Below are 18,573 nucleotides of genomic sequence, written 5' to 3'. Positions count from 1 at the left end.
TTGTCTTAAGAAATTCTTTTATAATAATCAATAAAGTATATTTAATATTTGTAAATTCTTTAAGACACTTCAATTTCTTTAACTTTATATTCAAAGATTTATTACTTTTACCTTTTAGAGTCTCTATAATTTACATAATTTTCCTTGAAACTCTAACCCCTAAAATTTCCCATATTTAATTACCTTATCAAACAAATTTATTGCATTTTTATTATTAAATTATTTTTGGCCCAACTTTTGATGGACTGATAACTGTGAGCTTTCAAAGAAAACAAGCATAAATCGAATTGCAATGACTGTTTGTGGATTAAATGGCTCACGTTGGCGAATAATTATTATATATTTATTATTATTTTTTTTTTTTTATTGAGAAGAAGGAGGGACTGGGGCGCGAAACGGGTTTTCCCAGCAGCGGCAATCAATGAGAATATAAGCTTTATACGTTTATAATGTGCGCCAGCTGGAAAAGCCTGAGATCTCGGAGCGATCTCTGAGGTCGCAGAGCGAGGCCGCCGATAGCCAATTGATCAGTTGATTGTTAGCCATCGGGGAGACTGCATCAAGTGAATCTAGAGAATCAATCAGAGCGGAAATCAGAGCTGGATTGGGAAAATCTCGAAAAAATATACAATCAAAAAACTAAATACTCCTCTAAAATGCTTTACATTCTCCTTGTGGCTTTTCTGGGCCTGGCTCAGGCTCAACGTGTGGGCAGTAAGTGCTTTATAAATCAAGAAAAAGTTTATAAACTAAAGTATTATTATATATTTAACCCTTTTCAGAGGCCATGATGCATTTTGGCAATTGCAATTCGGCGGAATATGGTCGTGGCACTTGCATTGAGAAAACAGACTGTGATTTTTATGCCGTGGACAAACTCACAGACTTTGAGAGTAAAAGGCAATGTTTCTCCCGCCAGCGACCCGATCTGGTAAGAATTATGGAACAATATGGTATATATAATATATATATATATATATTTCCCCAAACACGTTTTACCTCCCAAGAGAGATCTTCTTCACTTGAATGGGTTTATTTATAAGCATTCTTTAGTAATTGTTTAGGTTTTTTTATTTTTTAAAAGTCTTTGGTGGGTTTTAGTCTTTGCTTTAACTTAAATTTACAAACTTTAACTCTTGAAATATTCAATTTACAAGTGTATTTAGGTTTATAATAATTTCTAAAAGGTTTAAAACGATAAATGTTAAAAATGTAAAGAAAAAGACTAGGTAAGTCTTGGATAATATATTTGTTATCAAGAAAATTAACTTTAATCTTTAATCTTTCTCTGCATTTGTAATTTATATTCCTTTATCAAACGAAAGCCACATCCTTTAACTTAAATATACCTTTATTTTTCTTTCTATATATTATAAATTTAACTCCCAATCATTTCTTAAAACCAATTCAAAATCACTTTGCCTGGGTACATTTTTGGACATTCTCGTAATTGTTTAATTATTTATTTTAAAAATTGTTTGGTGGGTTTTAGTCTTTGGGTTAATTTGAATTTAGAGTCATCAAACTTTGAGATATTTAATCTAATAGTGCATCTAGGCTTGTTCTTTATATTACTTTAAGATTTAGTATGAATTCATTGTTTTAAATGTAAAGAAGAACTCTCGGAGGCTATGTAAGTCTTTGATAAAATATTTGTTATCAGGAAAATCAAGTTTATAGTTTAATCTTAAATCTAAGTCTGCATTTGTAGTTTCCTACTCTTTTATATTTATATTTCTTTCCATATATTAGACATTTCACTCCCAAATCAATACTTAAAACAGTTTCCTGAAATTTAAAAGAATTTCTTTCATATTTTCCTATTAATTTCTAATCCAAATTCCATCTCCTTTTAGGTCTGCTGTCCCCGTGAAACCAACTATATCCCCTCCTTTGGTGCCAGGATAAACAATGGCACAGCTGCCACACCTTTACCTCTAAGGACATCTCTCAGGCTAGTGCCTGCCCCTGCTGGTATGGATTCCCTGCCCCAGCATCCGCATTGTGGCACCTCCTTCTCATCGCGTGTTTATGGCGGGAAGGAGACAGGACTCTATGAATTTCCCTGGACCACACTCCTTGAGTACTCGGTGAGGGGAGGTGGGTTGGATTTTCCCTGCGGTGCTGCCTTTATTGCCCAACGTTGGCTTATCACGGCGGCGCACTGTGTCGATGCTCAGATAGTGGGATCGGGAAGAACCCTTGTGGCAGCTCGTTTGGGTGAATGGAATCGTGATGAGGATCCCGATTGTGAAACCAAATTGGATGGCACACGATTTTGTGCCCCAAAGCATGTCCGTGTGACCATCGATCGGATTCTACCACATGCAAATTTCCAAAGATCAAATCTCACGAATGATATAGCATTACTCCGGCTGTCACGTCCCGTGTTGTGGCATCAACCGGAAATGCAACATGTGGAGCCGGTGTGCCTGCCCCCAGAGCGTGGAGCACAGGCCAATCAGCTGGTGGGATCCGCTGCCGATGTCTCCGGTTGGGGCAGAACCGAGGTCAGTGAAAGTAGCAAGGTCAAGCGCAAGGCCATGGTGACCATTCAAGCGCTGGAACCATGCCAAGAAGCCTTTCGGGCCAAGAATGCGGCCGTGGATGAGAGGCAAGTGTGTGCCGGTGGCACTTTGGGTGTGGATTCCTGTGGCGGTGATTCCGGTGGACCACTTACAGTGGAGGCAAGTACACCGAGGGGTGATCGATATGTTTACCTGGCCGGTGTTGTCTCATTTGGATTGGATCAGTGTGGCAAGTCCGAGTATTCAGGGGTCTACACCCGAGTGAGCAGCTACATGGATTGGATTGAGGAAACTATCCGAGCGAATAGCCTGTAAAATAACATTATATTATATACACCTTTTTTTTGTGAAAAATAAATCAATTTAAATTAAAATTTGAAATTTGAAATTTTTATTTAAACTTCAATTTTGATTTCATCCTTATCACCGTCTTTAGTTTCAAAAGCACATCATCTTCGTGTGTGACTCGAGGATTTCCCTCCTTCCCGTCGTGAATCTTTTATGCTTTATTCATCGGAGGATCTATGGCGATCCTTGGATCCCTTTGGTTCCTCGAATTTCTCAGCCTCTTCGGGTGCTTTGGGCATAATCCGTCGTTGCATGCCACGAACATCGTCACGGACTTGCTTCAAAAGTCTTCCCATTTCGGTTACCAAATGCATCATGTAAGCCAAACGTGGTATCAATGATTGCTGCTTGGAGAACAGGAATTTGCCCTTCAACACGAGATTCTTTTTGCCACGAGGATTCGACATGCTTATGGTTTACTTTAAAATTCAAGCGGTACAAAATAATTCAGTTTGGGATATTATCGAAAAAATAATTTGAAAATTGATGCTCAAAGTACATGAAACAATTTGAAACTGACCTCTGTGGCAACTAAAACAAATAAACACTAAAGTCAAGGAGCATTAGTTTGAATTTTGGACAGCTAGACACAAGATCCGATAAAAGAAAAAATTAAATACATAATAAACAAAGACTGAGAAAGGGTTGATTTGGTAGGGTTTTCCCCTCCGAAGTGGAGGTTTTCCCTCTTCAATGTTACCCCGCTTACGGCGTCATAATGTCCACTGACGTCACTGATTTCCGGCAAGTAATTTAGCCAAACATGTTTCCAATCTTGATTTCTGCTTAGATTAAAACCATTTGCTCATGTCACCGAAAAGTTTTAAATTAATGAGGTCTTGGGGAGCCCTGAGATCATCACTCTCACTTGGTGGTTATTGATTTTCATTGTTATTAACATACAATGGTTTTTATGGGGAATAAATTATTGTTACTAAAGGTTTAGGTTTGCCAGAAAAATGAATAAGAATATAAAATATAGTTGTGAGGTTGTTTACTTAAGTAGAAGGCTTTAGAATTGCATTCCAGCAAGTTGGTATAAAGATTTAAATCAAAGTCAAAGGTTATAAGAAGTTAAACTGTGAAAGGAATTCAACTCTTCATGTTTTTGCTGTATCTATATATCTATCTGTATCCATAACAGTTTTCACTATATATAGTATATATATTAGTATATATATATTAGTATATATTAGTATATATTAGTATATATTAGTATATATAAGTATATATTAGTATATATTATTACAATATACATCCCTCTAAGGAATGTTCTTGATATTCCAACTTAACTTGTTGTCAACTGGCTTTTCCTACTACTCTCTCTTATAATATTCACAACTATCTGACTCTAATTATTATTTTTCTGGTGAAACTCCCTCTGATTGATCCAGAATATATAATTTAACATATATATATCTCCATACTTTCAAAGATACCTTTAAGATACCTCAGCACGTTTTCCAAGCAAAACATTACATGCAATTCTTATCTTTATCGACATTGGTTTTGTTTTATTATCACTTATCACTATTAGCAAACTATAAATAAATAATGTAATAAATACTTCGAGCGTTACATTGTGACGCAACTTAGACTAAAATAAATTAGCTTACAATAAAGTTTATTTATAAAAAAAAAGAATTAATAGAATTCGTGGAGATTTCACTGCTCAATTGCTGCGTCCGAAGATCAAGGCCCGGCGACAACGATCCCGATGATCTCGCATCTTTCCCGCGGGACAAGGTTTGGCCAGCTTCCGGGAAACAAGGAGTTGACTGGTTAAAGTGCGACTTTTGGGGCTATAAAACACCAATCGACGGGCTTCCGTGGTCCTAGAACTTTGACACAAGATCAAAGCAATGATCACAAAGGTGAGAATGAGCAGGCGTTGCAGTTGCATTTTGTATATCCTTGTTGAATTTAAGCTGGAATTTCCTTTGATTTTCGTCTTATATATCCGTGACTTTTCTGTGTTCTGGTTTTTGTTATATTTTTATAGGTCAATTCGCTGGGGAGTCGCTTTTATTACTGAGCCCGCTCACCGATATTGCGCCCGCCGATATTCAACGTCGATAGGTAAAGACGGCGACCGCCCGCCGGCCGCGCTTATTGATAAGATAAGTCCCCCAGCGAAAAAAAGGCATTCCGCTGGCATGCGATAAGATAGCTCACTCTCTATAGCCATAGCCCTCGGCCATATCATATGTATAGGTATTGTGTATGTCTCTATAGCTATAGGCTATAGTATTGTCTACGGATTGCCCCTGGATAGCCCCGATTTTCTTACTGGTTGCTATTTTGGTGCCTTACTACCACGCCGTGCCGTATGACGAAAGCGCGGGGGAATTTGTTTGTGGGCTCTCTCGTAACCATTTGAGTAGTAAAATTCCACTGTCATGATTCCCCACGTTTCTGGCGAACTCCAAGGAGGCACTGCGTCACCATGGATGGATCACTGACCAGCGCTCTATATATCAGTGACGCCGCTTCCGGTCGGTCGGTTGGTCGGTTGGAACGGGGGACTTGGTTATGATCTATGGCCTCTTGACAAGGTTCAGGTTCCCAAATCGCAGCCTGAAAATATGCCATATTATGTGGGTATAATTGTCAAGTAGATTTTTTGGTAGCATAAATCATTAGGGAATTTTACGTGAAGATAGTAAAAATACCAAAGGCTCATTAGACAGCATTTGTTCAGAATTTTTGTTAACCTTTTTGATAGTGCTAATGGGTCAAAAGCTAGCTTAGATCAGGATACATTATTTAAGACTTATTTCATCAGGCAAGGTAGCTATAAAGAGTGATTTCTCTGGAATACTTGAGAAGTTTCTTATTTGAATATATAAATACTGCCTAAAGCCATATAAAAATTTATAAAAATAGGAAACATACTTTAGATTAGTCCAGGATTTTTCTGGAATTTTTTTCTTTAACAATTTGGTTTAGTTAAACAACGAAGATTTGGATTAATATATATCCCATCTAAAACATTAATTTTGACTTAAAACAAATATATTTTAATATAATTTAATGTTAAAAATTTAACTGACCTAGGCAAAGCACTTAAAGGCTGCGTCAAGTAGCTAAAAATATCAATGGCTCATTAAGATTAAATTGATATTTGTTACCAAGCAATTAAAGGGAAACTATATTATCAGCGAATTCCCGTAAACAAAGTTAGTAATAAATGTGCTTGTAAAGCATAACAATTTCTTGGAGAATTTAAATTGTCATACACAAATTGTAATCTAAATTTATAAGTTAGTTACATTTTAAAGAAGTCAATATATGATAGTAAATAAAATTTCTAAAATTAAAGCTTGAAGGCTTTAGGATCTCTGGCTCTATTAATTGAAATAACGAATAAAATTCCTTATTTCAATTAATATAAATAATATAATATCATAATAAATATATATAATAATATATAATATTATATATTAACATATAATAACATATAATAATATATAATAATATATTGTTATATAAATAATTTTATTAGTAAATAAAAAATCGTATTATTAATAAATTAGGAATATTTTTTAAAAATATAATTTAATAATAAATTAATTATCCAGTTAAAATCAAAAAATAACAATATAAAACTTTCTTAAAATAAAGTTTAGAGGACATTTTATAATCTCCATGACTTTAATTTTAATTCTTTAAACACTAAAAAAAAAATAAATTTAATAAATGATTAAAATGTAAATAGGTTCAAGAATAATATTATTTAATAGTAAATAAAATAATGCACAATTAATTAATTATATTTCTTTAATATATTTTATGATCTAAAAAACCCACAAATTTTTATTTTCCCTTCTGGCAACATCGATGGCTCCTAATCCAGCAATTTCTGCCCATCCCTGAGCACATTTTGGCAGTTGTGAAATCGGAATTTCATTCAGTAATTAGCTCAGACTCCGTTGACATGTCGATAAGGCGCTTGATGAATTTGATTTGGAGCCGAATCACCTGCCAGGCTCTCCGATTACAATTAACGTGCTATTTTTTGGTGAGAGGCCTCTCCCCCTTCCAAAAGCTGACGTAGTGGTGCAAAGTTTGCCGGACGTCTGACCAGTGAACCTGGCTATAACCGCCAATAAATATATAATTCGGTAATACCATTCACGAGCGGCCCTTGGATTCGGATCGAGCGTAACGGCACATTCGAATGATCGATAGATTGACGTCTGACATTTATCGATACAAACTCTGACGCATGCAACATTGGGTTTATATACACCGAACATTGAGGGGATTACGATGAGGATTGATTGGGGTTCATATTTGGTGAGCAATTGGGCTATGAATATTTAGGAGAAAATATTTAAAAATTTAAGATTTTACTACTTTGGGTAATGAAGAAACAATATAAAATAAATACATATATGTATATATAAAAATATAGAAAAATATTTACAAATATATATGCAAATAATATATTAATTTAGGGCCAAATCGGGGCTCTGATCTAAAGACTGACATTAAGAGAAAATACATTTGGTGTCAATTATTTTAATGTATATCTTTATATTTTATTTAAACATATATAAAACAATTTATCAATATAGATTTTTATCTAAGTTATAAAGCAAATTATTGCTTATTTTATATTCTATTGTATTTGAATATCATAATTATGTGTTATGTTATTTAATATTTTCTATATTATATATTTTACAAAATTAAATCAATAAAAAATTTATATATTTCCTAAAACTTAAACTAGGCATAGAATTATATTTTATTGTTTTATATATATAATACAAATTTAAATCAATAAAAATGCTTAAATTGTTATTTCAGTAAATTTTATTATATTTCGTTTAACTTAAACTAGGCACATAATAAATGTAAATGTAGAATATACATAATTTAATTTTACTTTCAAGCAATTAAGTAGCAATTAATTATCAATTTAAAGCCAATAAATACACCCCTTTAAAAACCCCCATTTAAAATTAAAATTAAGATACAAAAAAATGACTTCCAGGTGTCTTAACAAGTAAACAATAACCAAGAATAACCACCTGCTAAGACCGATTAACGTACAGATAATAATAAGGCGTTTTGCGTCAAGTCGGCATTATAATTGTTAAATAAAAAATATTTCCGAATCCACTCGAGTAGCTGATATCTCACATATGAGCCATTATAGAAATCCCCCCATGCGGGCATTAATGCATTATTTAATTGATAAGATACTTTTTGGCTAAGACTGCGGATAATTGGCCAAGTTTCTGTGCCGCAATGCGACCTTCGTTGGAATGCCAGCAGAGTGAGAGAGAGAGAGTGTTGCAACTAGAATTATCAGTTTAAAATTGCATTCCATTTGCTTTTTGTTTGTATTTTATTGTTAGGCATTTTATGGCATGCGAGGCAGATAAATAGCATAAATAAATAGGGTTTTTGTTTGTGTTGAGAGAGTTGGAGATTCGTTCGATGGTGATGGAAATTCACTTCGATTCACATTCAGCAGTGCACACCATCTGCAAGATAGAGATAGAGAACGATTTTAGCGGGACGCGGCACATTTTCTTTAAGTTTTTTTTTGTAATCTAAGGTGACGCACTGTTAACGAGGCGTATACGTAATGCGTATACGTGATATGGTCATATATATCACCCACCTGCATTGTAGGCAATGATGCGACGACAATTACCCCGATGATCATGCATATGACACTTGGGGCAGGGCTTCTCCATCCCATGTGTGGCCAAAATCTGTCCACGATGGATCCCATTCGGTTTCAGGAAGATCACGCGACGCGATTCGGTCGGTGCCGGAGCACAAAACACAATGACAGCCCACAGGCAAAGCGAATAGAGCAACAGTTGGTGCATCGACATCTCTCCGGTTTTTATTTGTATTTTATTTCTCTTAGATTTCACGACCAGAAAGGCTCCGGATTTATCACAAAAAAAAATTATATAGTGTATATAATATATATAGCTAACCAGTGAGTGGCTTGCTCCAATGCCGGCAGTTAACTGATTTTATACGAGTTTGGGGTAGCACTTCTTAAGTGCTCTGCCCGCTTGTCTTTTCATTGAATTGATAAAACCGTCACAGGGTGTTCCAATTACCAAAACTCATTCGAGTTGGGTATATCAGTAATTGAAGTAGTGAACCAAATGAGTGAACAAGTGAACATTTTCACGAAATGAGTGAACAATTGAGAGAGTAGTTGAATAATGAAATAGGACAATGAGTGAACAAGTGAAGAGAATGTGTAAATTATGTAAATGTCATTAAATGAGTAATTAAATTAATGAGCAAAGGAATTAACAAATAACTGAACAAATTAGTGAACAAAAGGGTAATGAAATCAGTGAACAAGTTGGTGCAGAATGGGATGATCAAATCAATTAAAAAAATGCGTAACAAAAAATTAAATTCAATTCAATTAAATTAAATAGAAAACGGAGTGAACAAACAAGTAAAAAAATGATTAAATGGGTTAACAAAGGATTGAATAGAGAGAATAGTGCGTGAGTAGAATAGAGTGAATAAAAGAGTGAAAAAATTGCTTACAAATTAATGATAAACGGAGTGAACAAAAGTGTAAACAAATAAGTGAAAAAATGGGTGAAGAAATTATTCAATAAATGGGTGAACACGGGAGTCTACAAAAGATTGAATAAGTTAGTAAAAATAATAAGTTACAAATTAATGAATAACAGAGTGAACAAATAAGTGAAAAAATGGGTAAAGATATGAGTGAACAAATAAGAGATAAATGAGTAAGCAAATGAGTGAACAATTAGTGAACAAATGGGTGATAAATGAGTGAACAATTAGTGGGTTAACAAGAAAGTAAGTAAAGGATATAGGGAATGAATTGTAAGGATAAATAAATGGGTGAAAACATGGGCTATAAATTAATAATTAACAGAGTAAACAAATTAGTGAAGAAATAGTCAAACTTTTGAGTCAATTTGTATACAATTGAGTGAACAAGAGAGTGAACAATTAGGTGAACAAGTAAGTGAAGGAATTAGTGAAGAAAAAAACAAATCGGTGAATAAATAAAATATAATAACATATAAGTAAACAAATGAGAGAATATATGAGTGTACAAAAAAGTGATCAAGTGCTGAATAAAGAAGTGCATAATGCAGTGAACAAAAGAGTGAACAAAGAAGTGAACAAATGAGTTTAAGAAATATTCTAATTTTAGGGAATATGTGAGGTTCAACTCTTTTTCTGTCCACTCCACTCCAATACGTCAGTATTTGTCACCCTGTTTTTTCGGTTGGGGACTGCTTCTCGGCCTCTCGGTTTCTTCGGGGGGAAATCTTATCTTTTGCCCCCATGCCATTTGCAATCTGTGTAATTGAGTGCTCCGCCTTTGCCCAGCACTGATTTCGTTGCCGAGCGACAACGCTCGTTTTGGATATCTATTTGAGCACGGGTCCCGATAATACCCGATACAATACTATCATCATCATCATCATCACCATCATCAGGGGCAGACCTTACTGCATTTGCATAGGAAGTGGCGCAATTCGATGGGCTTAACCCTCTTTTGGGGGGTGGGATTTTCCGAGGAGGGGATTTTTCCCAGCTCTTCTCGGAAGCTTTTACTACCTTTTGGCGGAACTCTTAAATCACTTATGGAACTAACAACTATAAGCGGTTGAGGTAATTTAAGATAATAGAGCTTAAGAAAAATATATAGTGATTTTTTTATACGAAAAGGTAAAATAAGCTGATTTGAGCCTCAAGCAAAAATGGAATTTAGGTTTTAAGTAAAATAAGGTTTAATTTTAAGGGGAAAGAATTAACATTTATTGTAGATATTTTTAAATAACAAAGAAAAGAAATATAAACAATTAATAACAGAACTAATATAGAAAGGAATTTTTATAAAGCGTTCTACTAAATTGTTAATTAATTTGTAATATAAAAAATATGTAGAATGTAAGATATTTTAACAACCAAAAAATGATTTATTTTTAGGTTCTCCTAAAACACTTTTTCTATGTCATATTTTTTGGCTTCAAAAATATTTAAAAAACCTTTTCCTATTTTATTTATAAGCAGCAATATTAAATATTTAAAATTCCCTCTTTTTGGGGAAATCGCAAACCCCATAAACAGAAATAACCCTGTATTTTTTAGAAATGAGAAAGTATGCCCTTTTTCTGTGCCTTATTTTTAGCAATTAAAAATATTTAAAAAAAAAACCTTTTCCATTTTATTTATAAGCATCACTATTAAATTTTAAAATCCCCTTTTTTTTAATTGTTCAGTAATTATGTTAACTAACAAAACTCTTTTTTTTTGGTAAACCGCAAATCCCATGCCCAGAAATAACTCTGTATTTTAAGAGTTGAGTAAGAATACCCTTTTTCTGTCTCTATTTTAAGCAAATAAAAATATTAAAAAATAAGAAGCACTATTAAATATTTAAAATACCGTTTTTTTAAGTAGTTGCCAAATAGATTAACTAACAAAACTCTTTTTTTTTGTTTTGGGAAATCGCAAACCCCATGCCCAGAGATATCCCTGTATTTTTAGAGCTGAGTAAGATTTCCCTTTTTCTGTGCCTTATTTTAAGCAATAAAAAATATCCAATTAATAACCTTTTCTTTATTATATATAAGCCATATTTGGAATATTTAAAATTCCCTCTTTTTAAAGTATTCAGCAACCCTGTATTTTTCAGAGATAACCCTGTATTTTTAGAGCTGAGTAAGAACGTGGGTTAATTTGGCTCGTGTTCTGTATATTTTTTTCGGTGATTTAGCCACAATCACTGCCTGATCGTTGCAGATAACTGACTTGCCGCTGTGCCATGAACTTTGACAATTAGATCCTCGGTGACTTTTTTAGCTTCCGTAACGATCACCGAATGAGCCATACGAATTTCCGTGTAAAAGAGCCAACGTTTATGCTTCGTCATTGGGGGTAGGGAGTGTGATGATGACCACGCGACTCCCCTTTCATTGAGCATTTAACATTAAGACGTCACAGATTTATTTAACGATTTGTTGTTTTGTCTTATCGCAAAATAATGACACTCGTTGCGGTGAAATTTCCCGAAAATGTGACCGAATAAGGGTCGCCGAATATCTGGTCGCTTCTCTCTCTATAAATATGTGGCTGAGTCAGAGGGTTGAGGTTCCTGTTATCTCCCGGCAACCTATATCTTGTATCTTGTACTGTGTATCTATGTATCTCTGGCGTCTGCGGTATCTATGGGTGGGTGGTACACCAGAATTCGCAGAATTTCATCATAATACATGTGATGTGACGTAGTTTCAATTTCATGACAAGGTGCAAAGGGTTAACATTCCCTTGCATCTGGGGTTTTCTAGGGTTTCTAGGGAAAATACTAAGAGTCAGTAGACATAAGTTCAAAGTCCATCGGTTTACTGCGCATTTTACTCAAACCTCAACTCTCAATGATTTCATTTTGAGTTTAGAGTTTGAAATAGGAAAGTATCTTGTAGATGCAGGGGCAATCTTTTTGGTTCTTATCTATAAGATTTACAAAATTTGTTTTGTTTTCATTTCTCTTTAATCACAGACTTAACATAAACACACAAAAAAAAACCTAAAAATAAACTAAGCTAATCGGAATATTCCATTTTTAGACAATCTGCATGGAAGAGATTAAAAAAAAAAAACAAGATTTTGTAATTGTAAATAAAATTTGTTGACTTTAATTTCTACTCACCCTTCGGCAACGTCCATGATGATCACGAATGAAACCATGTCGACAGCGATTGCCTCGCGTGTCAAATAACATGGATTTGCCCAGCAAATCTGTCTCATTTTTGGCCGCCTTTTTTGATTGTGTGGCATTCAGGTGATTAAAATAAATCACTTTTCCGGTTCCGCTGCAGGGAGAATCCTGAAGGATCAGGAGCAGCACTAGCAGCGATAGAAGCGACAAAAGCGATCGCATCTCGAGCCAAGGGTTCCAATCGCACTGAGCTCTCTTTTGCGTTGAGAAATTCGCACTGGCCTCACCGATCCATCTTATCAGCCCTGATTAGGTTGTTTGTTTAGCCACAACGAGTGGCTGAATCTCGCCAATGGACACACTTCACTCCCAAATCTCTGAGGGTCTATTTGGATTGGATTTATTCAAGTTACTCCATAGGAAAATATGGCAGACTTTCAGGCAGTGCGAGAGATTTAATATCTAGAAGACTCTTGGGCTGATACTTTAGATACTCTTTCATTACGAAAAAATTAAGTATTTCTAGCAGGGAATCTAGTAATCATTAGATTAATTAATTTAAATATATTAAATATATTTGAATCACTTTTATTTCCAGCTGATTCTAAGACAAAGACAAAGATTCCCAATCTCAAATTTCCACCAAACCCTTAGCAAATATCAAGTAGTTTCTTCTGTCTTCTCTCTCCCTGAATCACTAATAAAATATTATAAGAACAAAAACCAAAAATACCCAGCCCTTTAAAGCATTTTCCTTGACTAAAAATACACTCACTTTTGATTGAAAAGGTTGACAGACCTTTTTGGCAAATGAGATTTCCACAAGTGCCTAGGAAATTTTTAATTGGAAAACTGTCAAACAAATGCCACTGACAATGTAAAAATTGCATTTCTAAATGGTTTTTTTCTTGGCACAATGAGAAACCCATTTGATTTAACGCCAACATTCATAATTTTTATCTTAATTAATTGCAAATTTGTATCAGATTAAGAGGCACTTGTCTGGTCTTCAAAATATTCTTTTTATTTTTCACATGTTCTATCGTCTTACATCACAAGGAGGAACTGTATTTTCTGTCTACTCTCGTACTGGTTTCGTTTTTTTTTCCTGAATTTTTGGTATTCTTCAGGATCAATTCTTCTGTGGCTTTCTTCTGGTCTTCTGGGGGAGGTCTCTTTTTCTCTCTTTTAACGAGCTGTGGCGCCCGGCGCTGCTCGGTAAACACAATTATCAGGATCCACGGTGATGAGCTCTGGAAACAGAAAGAGAAAAAATCTTAAAACTTGAATTTGGATAGCTTTATTTGTAATTTTTATTGATTTTTAAATATTTATAATGATCTTTTATTATATTTTTAAGTAGTAAGAGCTTAATTATTAATTCCAAGAGCTTGATTCAGGCTTTTTAGATCTTAGTTAAACTTTCTTTACTATTTTATATTTTACCATGCAGTTAGTGAAGAATTTAAGTACTTTAAATTCAACTTTTTTAATTTCCCTTTTTAATTTCCCTTAACCTTTACCTTAACTTAGCCTTAGCTACCTTATTTCCCTTAACCTTTACCTTGTCTTAGCTTTAGCCACCTTATTTCCCTTAACCTTTGTTTTAACTTAGCCTTAGCTACCTTATTTCCCTTAACCTTTGCCTTGTCTTAGCTTTAGCTACCTTAATTCCCTTAACCTTTACCTTGTCTTAGCTTAAGCTACCTTAATTCCCTTAACCTTTATCGTATGTAAGCCTTAGCTACTTTATTTCCCTTAACCTTTATTCCGAGAGATTTATTGAGGCTTTTCAAATATTTGTTAATGATTCCTTACTATTTTAAATTTTACCAAGAATTTTGTGAAGGATTTAAGTACTTTTAATCCTACTTTTCTAAAGGAATTTCCCTTTCTAAATTCCCTTAACCTTTACCTTATCTCAGCCTTAGCTAACTTATTTCCCTTAACCTTTAACTTATCATATCCCTAACCCATATAAAAAACCTTTTCCCACTCACCCTGAGCTGCATCCTTGCCACAACTGTTTTGTCCCTGATTCCTTGGCCTGCCACGTGATCTTCGTGGCTCCCGTTCCAGATCCCTTTGCTCCTCCTCCTCCGAGGTGGACACTGTCCTCTCTGGCACTCTCCTACGTGGTGTCGTGGCCTGCACGACTCTGCTACCCATTTGTGGCTGATCCTGTTCCTGTACCTGATGCTCCTGCAGGATATTCTCACTGGAAGAGTGCTTGGGTGGCCGGCGGCGTCGATTCCTCAATCGCTGTGAGCTAAAGCTCTCCTCACGGATGACCAGTGTCCCGGCCTTGCTGGTCCGTAGGTAATAACGCGGCGCCTTGGTCACCTCCTCCTCCTGGGCAAACTCTGGCGAGGAGTGGCGACCCTTGGAGAGGCTAAATCTTTCCAGGATCGAGCTATGAGAGCGACGGTAGCGTCTCTTTTCCCGGGGACCCGAACTGGAAGAGTTTAGCGTAGAGGTCGAAGGCGGTGTGGGATAGGTGGGTGTGGGTGTAGGAGTGGGTGTGGGTAGATCCTCCAGCACCTCCTCCTGGAAGCGAACACCACGCAATGAACTGGACCTCCGTGAACTGGAAGATGGCTCCCAATTGGGCAACTCGTGAGTGCTAAAGTCAATGCAACTGCCATGAGTTTTCCGCCGTCTCTCGCTTTCCCGACTCGAACTGGGCGTGGGCGTTATCGTGGGGGTGGGCGTGGGCGTGGCTTCGGCTATATGCAGTCCATGGAAATTCCTCTCCAAATTCGAGGTGGCCGAACGTTTGCGACGTCTCGGTGAATCCCCCGATCTGTAGGTTTCCTCTCGCAGACCTTGGGCATCCACCAAAAGGTTACCCGTATGATCATAGAGCAGGATCCGGGGCAGGGCTATGTTGCTGCAACTCCGGGAGGTGCTCAGCTCCCAGTTCCAGTGAGGTGGCTTCTTTAGCTTCAGACTCAGCAAATTGGCCAGAGGATCTTCCTCCTCATCGTCCTCCTTGAGAGCCTGAGTCTCCTCGTCTTCGCCTTCAGCTAGCTGGGACATGGCGGAACATGGGCCAAGGATGATTTTTTCCCTAATATATATTTATATATATATTTTTGATTTTTGATTTTCTGGTACTCCTTCCACCTGTTGGTTGAACGTTTCTGTTGCTGGTTCTGGCTCTTTACCCTTCTCCGGCGGCTGTGATCTTTTGGCTGCTTTTGGCCTTTGGCCAATTTATTGTTTATCTCAACTATGTGTGTACAGGTGGCGCTCGATAAGCTGTATTTGAACAGTCTTCAATCAGTCGTTATAATGTTTATTTATTTACGGAAATATATAGTGTTTTATGGGTGTTATTCAGTTAATTTAAATCAGCTTTCTTTTGGTTTAATTATTTACAAAGTAATGCCAGTTTTTTAAGTATTTTTAATTACTCTCTCTCTCTCTCTCTATAGAAAGAAATATATATTTTCTATAAATTTTTTTTAAGTTTACATTTTCACTTTTTTGTATTTATTATTAATTTAATATTTTCACTCCATTATAGCCCGTGCTCACTGTGGGTTTTCCTGCCCACGCTTTCAATTATTTTTGGCTTCTTTTTTTCAACATTCTCTTTATTCTCTTTTATGTTTTTTCTTTTGCTATTTTTAGGCGATCCGCTCCCAGAAACTGTCCGTTCCCGTTTGGATTTCCCAATTAACCAATTTTCCTTCGACTCCGAGAGTTTTCCCCACAGATCACACTGGTGACATTTGGGGCGCGGGGAGCGGAAAAAGACGTTGCAACACCGACACACTGTGCCACTTTTCTTTTATGTGGCACCAAAAAGAAAAGACACCGAAAAAAACAAGGGGCGGAGGGAGCGAATAAAAAACTATCTTTATGGGGCAGGCGGCAAACAAACAAACAAACAGCTGCCGTCCCGCTCCAACTGGCGTCGCGCGCCTTCCGTCTCTTTCGTTTCGGTGATTCCCCCGATCAGCTGCGCGATCTGAGAGATCTTTCGCTTGGATCTCTGGTGTTCCGCCCGCCAACGTGCCTCGCAGCCAACTGTTCGCAGCGGCAGCATCTTGCCTTTGGGCCCCCCAAAAATGAGGCACCTCCTCCACGGAGACCGCCTGCGCCTCCACCAAATATCGAGAGAAGGCTAACAGCCCCCCTTTTTAGCCCGGCCCCCTTCGGAAGCCCCACCACTGGCATTCCGCATATTTCACGCTCTCACACGGCGAGTGAGGTTACTAAGTTAGAGGGAATATCGGTAGTTAGATACCCTTAAAGATCGCAAAAATATATAAAATGTACTTAAAAATATATATTTCTTTTACATTTTGTACAACAAAAATATTCAATTAAACTTGTAGGTCAAGGTAAAGTATTTTTTATGGGATGGTAAATATTTTAATACTAAAAGTAAAGTTGGTTTCTAAAACAAAATAGTTTCTAGTTGTATTTATTATTTAAAAATTCATTTTTCGTTAAGTAAAAGATCCAAAAACTATAAAAATTACTTCAAAAACTATTTTTTAGACATTTTGTAAGCTTAAACATTACTTTGGAATAATCTACTTTGTGCTATTATTATATTATTATAATTATAATTTATAGATTCATTTTTCGTTAATTAAAAGATCCAAAAACTATCAAAAATACTATACAATTTTATCTTTATTTTTTTATGGGATAGATAATATTTTAAAACTAAAAGAAAACTTGGTTACTGGAATAATCTAGTTAACACTTAATTCATTGTTATTATTAATATGTAAAGATTACTTTTTTCTTTATTAAAAGATCCAAAAACTATAAAATTTACATTACAAAAAATATATTCCTTATACAATTTAAAACAATATTAACTTGGACTTGCAATTTTAGGAAAATTAGTTTTTATCGAGTGGAAATTATTTTAAAACCCATGGATACATTGGTTTTTTGAATAAAATGGTTTAAAATTGTTTCATTGTTATTATTATATAAAGATTAACTTTTCCTTATTTCAAAGATTGAAAATTATAAAAATTACTTAAAAAATAAACTATTTCCAATATTATATTTACTTAAACTTGTATCTCAAGTAAAAGTATTTTTTATTGGGTTGAAAATATGTTAAAGATCAAAGTAACTTTTGATTTGGAAATATGCAAGTTTATACCATCCTTTTAATTGTTATTATTAAAAGATTTAATTTTCCCTCAATTAAAATATCCAATAACTACAAAAATTACTTTAAAAATGATTTCTCACTATATAATATTAATATAAAATATTAATTATTCAAGAAAAATTATTTGTTTTCGGATAGAAATTTTTTTAAATCCTAAAGTTACTTTTGTTTCTGAAATAAGCTAGTTTATACTATTTTTGTTATTATTATTATTTAGAGAGAAATTTTCCTACATTAAAATATACTTAGATTAAGGTTAATAAGATTACTTTTAATTTTAATATTAAATAAAAATTCCCTCAGACTCATTCCCAAAAATCTACTACTACTCTTAGTCAGTTCTTTAGCCCGATCATAAATCTTAACCATAAGTCCATACTAACCGCAGATCAAAGTCTTAATGCCTGTCCCAAATTTCAGTGTGCTTCTTCACATAAAATAAAATAATAATAAAAAAGACAGAAAGAAAGAAAACAAATTGTTGTTTATCTATCTGGCCGAGTCGAGGAAAATACACGGTTTTCTGTTATGTTATTGGGAAATGACTGAAACATATGTGGCCGCCGTTGCTCGGCTAATTTGCACACACTCTCTTATAGACACACACACTCGGTTCATTTTGCCATTGAAAAATGACAAACAAACTGAAAAAAAGTCAAGAAAAAAAGAAAAAGAAAAGCAAATAAAGCAAAAGAAAATGACTTTTAGCATATTTTTCATCAGCTGAGGGATCCTGCTGACACTTGCAAAGTGATTCAGTTGCCGAGAATGCTTAGAAAGCAATGAGATACAATTGGGAAAGTATCAATTACATATCGGGTTAAAAGAATATATATAAATTTTCT

At 35.1% G+C, this 18,573-nt stretch overlaps 5 protein-coding genes across 5 annotated transcripts; 1 reads left to right on the top strand and 4 right to left on the bottom strand.

Moving 5' to 3' along the window:
* Positions 1-438: 438 nt before the first annotated feature.
* Positions 439-2,902, top strand: Ser7 (serine protease Ser7). Its single transcript, XM_020946402.2, has 3 exons — positions 439-714; positions 783-931; positions 1,857-2,902. The coding sequence occupies exons 1-3, from the start codon at positions 657-659 to the stop codon at positions 2,841-2,843; spliced, it is 1,194 nt and encodes a 397-aa protein (XP_020802061.2). The 5' UTR covers positions 439-656; the 3' UTR covers positions 2,844-2,902.
* A 1,458-nt stretch (positions 2,903-4,360) lies between these two features.
* On the bottom strand, positions 4,361-5,623 carry LOC110179056 (uncharacterized). The gene has a single exon (XM_020946416.2). The coding sequence runs from the start codon at positions 4,777-4,779 to the stop codon at positions 4,549-4,551; it is 231 nt and encodes a 76-aa protein (XP_020802075.2). The 5' UTR covers positions 4,780-5,623; the 3' UTR covers positions 4,361-4,548.
* A 2,204-nt stretch (positions 5,624-7,827) lies between these two features.
* Positions 7,828-8,752, bottom strand: LOC110179055 (uncharacterized). Its single transcript, XM_020946415.2, has 2 exons — positions 8,515-8,752; positions 7,828-8,374 (listed from the first exon to the last, which is right to left on the bottom strand). The coding sequence occupies exons 1-2, from the start codon at positions 8,732-8,734 to the stop codon at positions 8,358-8,360; spliced, it is 237 nt and encodes a 78-aa protein (XP_020802074.1). The 5' UTR covers positions 8,735-8,752; the 3' UTR covers positions 7,828-8,357.
* Positions 8,753-12,388: 3,636 nt separating this feature from the next.
* LOC110179050 (uncharacterized) lies at positions 12,389-12,959 on the bottom strand. Its single transcript, XM_020946409.2, has 2 exons — positions 12,571-12,959; positions 12,389-12,492 (listed from the first exon to the last, which is right to left on the bottom strand). Exons 1-2 carry the CDS (start codon positions 12,799-12,801, stop codon positions 12,484-12,486), a joined length of 240 nt encoding a protein of 79 aa, XP_020802068.2. The 5' UTR covers positions 12,802-12,959; the 3' UTR covers positions 12,389-12,483.
* Positions 12,960-13,582: 623 nt separating this feature from the next.
* LOC110179048 (uncharacterized) lies at positions 13,583-16,642 on the bottom strand. The gene is made up of 2 exons (XM_020946404.2): positions 14,580-16,642; positions 13,583-13,832 (listed from the first exon to the last, which is right to left on the bottom strand). Exons 1-2 carry the CDS (start codon positions 15,616-15,618, stop codon positions 13,768-13,770), a joined length of 1,104 nt encoding a protein of 367 aa, XP_020802063.2. The 5' UTR covers positions 15,619-16,642; the 3' UTR covers positions 13,583-13,767.
* Positions 16,643-18,573: the final 1,931 nt, after the last annotated feature.

The sequence above is a fragment of the Drosophila serrata genome, unplaced genomic scaffold, assembly GCF_035046125.1.
Source record: "Drosophila serrata isolate PLE 108 unplaced genomic scaffold, ASM3504612v1 contig_347, whole genome shotgun sequence".
Lineage (NCBI taxonomy): Eukaryota > Metazoa > Arthropoda > Insecta > Diptera > Drosophilidae > Drosophila > Drosophila serrata.
This window is presented reverse-complemented; position numbering and strand designations above follow the sequence as displayed.